Here is a 4,813-nt window from a genome sequence, read left to right as displayed (position 1 = left end):
TTCCCTGAAAAAGATAGCTACTGTGTGTATTCATTCTTAACTAAACTGCTGATCTCTGGAACGATGCATGCTACAGCTGATTCCAGTTGGGTTTTCATGCTGCAGAATGGCTTTAAGGAAACAATATAACTTCTATGAAAGTCTGCGTGGCTCTGCTCGTCAGCCAAGGCTCACACTGTAGTGGCAAGTTATTGAGAAGTTTCACATTACATAGTAAAGGAATTATGTAATTTCCTCAGAATAATTATATAATTGGCTGATAGGAAGGCCAGTTTGTGCAGCTGATGCTGCACAGCTGCAGATTCTGAGGTTTTCAATGGAAGATTCAGCAACTGAAAATTCAGCTACTGGAGCACCGAATAAATTAATTTACTGACATTTGGTATGCTAAGCATAGGTACTGTAATTGCTGGCTTTTCTCAGACAGCCATCAAGGTCTGCAGAGATCAGGAGAGCAGCCTGTGCATAGATACTGTGAGGGTACATAAAATAAAGTGTTTTCGTCTAATAGAAATGTGGGTATTCACAAAGAGCTAACACTTCTGTTCCTTGCAGATTTGAACTGGTTAGCGAACATCTGGTTCAATTGGATCACATGGCAGAGGAATCAATCGCTTTTTTGTATGGCATCAACACATCAGCCAGCTTATTCCACATGAATGAGAAAAACATCCACGTAGAAGGCTTGCCAAGCATAGGCAACCTCAGCAGATCTAGCTTCAAGCTGAGCCAAAACTTCTCACTCTTGAGAATGTCCGACCACAATAACAGGTCAGGGAAGAAGCATTCCAACGTGGGCTTCAAGTTGGTAGGTGCATGTCCTCTTTGAGATTTTAACCTGGCTACAGACACAAGCAGCAAGGACTGGTTGCTCCCTAAGGGACAAGGGGCAGAGAGGGACCCTGCCAGCAGGGAACAATGGGGGCCCATCCCACAGTACCTGAGCAAGCTCACAGATGGTGGCTAGGTCCAACCAAGAGTCCAGCTCATCAAGCAAGTTCGTGGTGATGAGGCAGGTTGAAGATCAGGCCATGAAGTTAGTCTGCTGGATCAGCAGGGTCCACGGGGAGGCAGGAACACAGCCACAGCCAAGGTGGAAAGCAGCAGCCCTACACCACAGCCCAAAGAGAAGCTGGAGGTCCCAGGCTGAGCTTAAATGAGCTTCTGGAGAGGGTGGGGTTGGAGGACCCAGGTGGGGCTGCTCAGGGCCATTACAACCTAACAGTGCACTCAGGGCCCTGACAAAGATCTCACAAGGCACATTCAAAAAAAAAAAAGAGTGAAAAAAATAGATAGTTTAAGTGCTGTGTGATGACAGCTTGGAGGATGTTTCAGGAAAGTCCATCCCTGCCTCTCACAGTTCATGCTGATGACTGGGATTCTTGTGAAGTGAAACAATAGCAACGCCAAATCTTACACAGCCCACCTCTGGCAGTGACAAATTCAGTAGAGAATGGTAGCAGCAGGTTCCCAGAATCATTGTACCCCTTTCAAAAATATTCAAGACGTCTAGACTTAGCAAGTGAGCCTAGAAATAACAGAGACACAACCTATGAGGATTCCCTCAGTGCCTAAATGCTGTGGTACTGGGGGGACTAGAAATGTATATTTCATGAATACGGATATGAGTAGCAAATCAAGAGGATGAATACAATAAATGTGTATCTATGACGGGAGAAGAATTCAAATGCTTCAGGCTCTTCATATCAAAAACAGGGTTAGCGTAGATCTAAGAGCAGAAGCTATGAGAGAGAGAGTGATGTGGTTTGGTTCATGATTCAGGACTTGGTTTATGATTCATGGGTCGTAGAGAATTCCCACCAGCCCTGTCCTTCCTTATCCCAAGGTTTCCTTGTCTGCTCTCTTCTGCCTCTTTTCCGCTGCCCTCACTCCCCTGAGATGAAGTAGCACACCTAATTCAGCTTCAAGGAGAGAAAGAGCTTAGCACATAACAAGATGACCTCCCAAGGTGTCCCTTCCAATCTCAGCCATTCTGTGATAACTAAAATGAGCAGAGACTTCACTTTCTGAAAAAATAGAGGTTCCCCTTGTCCTGTTTACCTCCTGATCTCTGTTACCCTCAGGCTGTCATGTCCTGGCTGTGCTGAACGCCTCCCTCTCTTCTTCCAGTGCAACGCCACAGGTGGGAATTGCTTCTACAAGACCTATTCATCTGGGATGGATGCAATTCTTGAGTGGTACAGGTTTCACTACATGAATATCATGTCCCAGCTACCAGTTATAATCAACATTTCTGATCATGAGGAGCAAATAGAAGATATGGTCTACTCCTGTCAGTATGATGGGGAGCCCTGCAGACCCAGGTATGTTAATTCTTGAGGCGCTAATTGTGATTTCAGCAGAACTCAAGGACTTGGGAGGTTAAAACTGAGCCTACACCTCCAGGCAGTGCCGGCATCCTGCCAGACTTAGCACTTGTTGGATGTCTGACTGAAAGAACGAACAGCTTTTCATGACCAAAGCATGAGGCTAGGAGCCTAGAAATTAGTGTCCTGCCACGGCTCTTGGGAGGTTAAAACTGAGCCTACACCTCTAGGCAGTGCCAGCATCCTGACAGACTTAGCACTTGTTGGATGTCTGACCGAAAGAAAGAACAGCTTTTCATGACCAGAGCATGAGGCTAGGAGCCTAGAAATTAATGTTCAGCCATGGCCTACCTCTATGACTGTGAGTTAGTGTCTTAGGGTGTCAAAGAAGCCTAAGAGAAATTCAGTGAGTTAAGAGCTCTTTCCCACAGGCACTCCTGTACATACACAAACACACACACATGTACACAAAACACATCCTACACAGAAATAAAGGTATTGCTATGCTCATAATTAAACCCCACCAAAATCTCTCTTGATTTCAGTGACTACGTTCACTTTCACCACCCAGTCTTTGGAAGCTGCTATACATTTAACAGCAAGGGAACGGACTCTTTCTGGACAGCTACAAAACCAGGAATTCCTTATGGTATGTTATATGGCAAAAGGCTGGAAAAAGAGGTAAAATTAATATAATTCAGCTATGGATTAAATATGTCCTCTATACATGATTTACTGATGTATAGCCCTCTCTTCTAGTCTGGTGGCACAAATTATATACTGTATTTGCTTGCTTCACTAGCCACATGTATATGATAGCCATATCTTAACTTATAGCAAGCAGAATATTATTTTTCTTTTCAAGCAGAACATTATTACAGTTTTGGAATAGGCTGATGCAGTTGCTACCTGACCACTCACCAGGTCTCTGAGGAAAAAGAATGGCTCTTCTGTGAGCTAAGACAGCAATTTAATCAGTGCTGAGAATTCAAGACATAGCGATGTTCCTGTTTGGGCCCCAAATAAGTTGTAACATGCTTCTATTCTCTTTGGTTTGCAGGACTTTCCCTTATCTTGAGAGCAGAGCAGAAGGATCACATCCCACTCTTGTCTACAGTGGCAGGTGTGAAAGTGATGATCCACAACCACAACCAGACGCCGTTCCTTGAGCACGAAGGCTTTGACATCAGACCAGGCATTGCAACCACCATCGGAATTCAGCAGGTTAGCCACTTCCTCAAGAGCATTGTTTCTTTTCCTGATGATTGCAGAAAGTCGTGAGGAGCTGAACGCCGTGGCTGACTCACACAATGGACTTGTGGGACTCCTGTGTTCACTTTGTGACTGTGCACGTGTATTTATGCAAGCCCCTTTTCTCTCTTCACTGCGCTCAGGTTCCCATGGGTAAAACAAAATTATTCCAAATGTGCAAGTGGCCTTTTGGTCCTCAATACACTGGGGCCTGATTTGTTTCACACTGAGGCTCTCACACCTCGTTACAGCTCTGCACAAGGGGCTGCACGTGTATATGAGGATGAGAACAAACATTCAGAAGTGATTTAGTTATTCTGACATGATGAGTTACTGCCTGTCAGCTGAACCACAGTGACTGACCACGTGCACTCTGCTGCCTTTGCCCTGTTACTGTAAATGTTTTATTAGCAACGTATAGCTGGGCTGCTCTCCTGCATTACTACACTTCCTGTCCTTTATAGGATGCTCCATCCAGTTCAGTTTAGACGGTGATGGCCAGGTCCAATTAAAACTCCTAATCACTCAGTCCTCTTTTCTGTGTCCACAGGATGAGGTGAATCGCCTGGGAGGCAATTATGGGAAATGCACGATTGATGGCAGCGATGTGAATGTTAAACTCCTGTACAACAACTCCTACACCCTGCAGGTACTGTCAGAGCGGCCGCCGAGGCCCCAGCGTATGCAGGGTGGATGGATAGCAAACAAGTCATACCTCACTCTCCAGGGAGCTTTTACAAATCAGCAGGTTCATTGCTGGAGGTAACAGAGGGATTCATGCCCCTCTGAAAAGAAGCTCACAAACAGGGTGTTAGAACTGGGAACGTGTTTTACAGAGTGGAGGATACTCAGTCCCAGGCACTGGCGCTCTTCCCTCCTTGTAACACAAAAAACAGATCAGGCAGTGAGCCAGTCGAGGCAGCTGGACTGTTCTAGGAGGACGTTCTTGGGCCATCAGGTCTTTAGTTGCTCCTGGCTTTAGAGGATGAAAAAGGGAGCTGGGGAAAATTCACTCTCACTGAGTTCAATACTATTTTCAGAGGTAAAGACAAAGAAGGAAAAGTGAAAACCTTTTGTACCATCATGCTCTAGTAATGGCTGGTGTCTTTTTGCAGTAACAAATTCTGTAGGTTGTCTCCTAGCAGCTGCATGCTACGGAGTGAAGATTTGGGCACCTGAGAATTTCTGCCTTATCCGATCTTTTATGCCGTCTTTATTTTCCAGGCTTGTTTGCA

General features: G+C 45.3%; 1 protein-coding gene across 1 annotated transcript in view; it reads left to right on the top strand.

Moving 5' to 3' along the window:
- SCNN1D (sodium channel, non-voltage-gated 1, delta subunit) overlaps positions 1–4,813 on the top strand; it is an 8,510-nt gene that overhangs the window by 641 nt on the left and 3,056 nt on the right. Inside the window, 7 exon segments of the mRNA XM_010088144.1 lie at positions 556–808; positions 2,131–2,324; positions 2,873–2,976; positions 3,388–3,551; positions 4,129–4,227; positions 4,803–4,809; positions 4,812–4,813. The exon segment at positions 4,812–4,813 is cut by the window's right edge and continues 97 nt beyond it. Coding sequence (XP_010086446.1) covers positions 556–808; positions 2,131–2,324; positions 2,873–2,976; positions 3,388–3,551; positions 4,129–4,227; positions 4,803–4,809; positions 4,812–4,813 — 823 coding nt within the window.

This window comes from Pterocles gutturalis, unplaced genomic scaffold (assembly GCF_000699245.1).
Source record: "Pterocles gutturalis isolate BGI_N339 unplaced genomic scaffold, ASM69924v1 scaffold1737, whole genome shotgun sequence".
Lineage (NCBI taxonomy): Eukaryota > Metazoa > Chordata > Aves > Pterocliformes > Pteroclidae > Pterocles > Pterocles gutturalis.
This window is presented reverse-complemented; position numbering and strand designations above follow the sequence as displayed.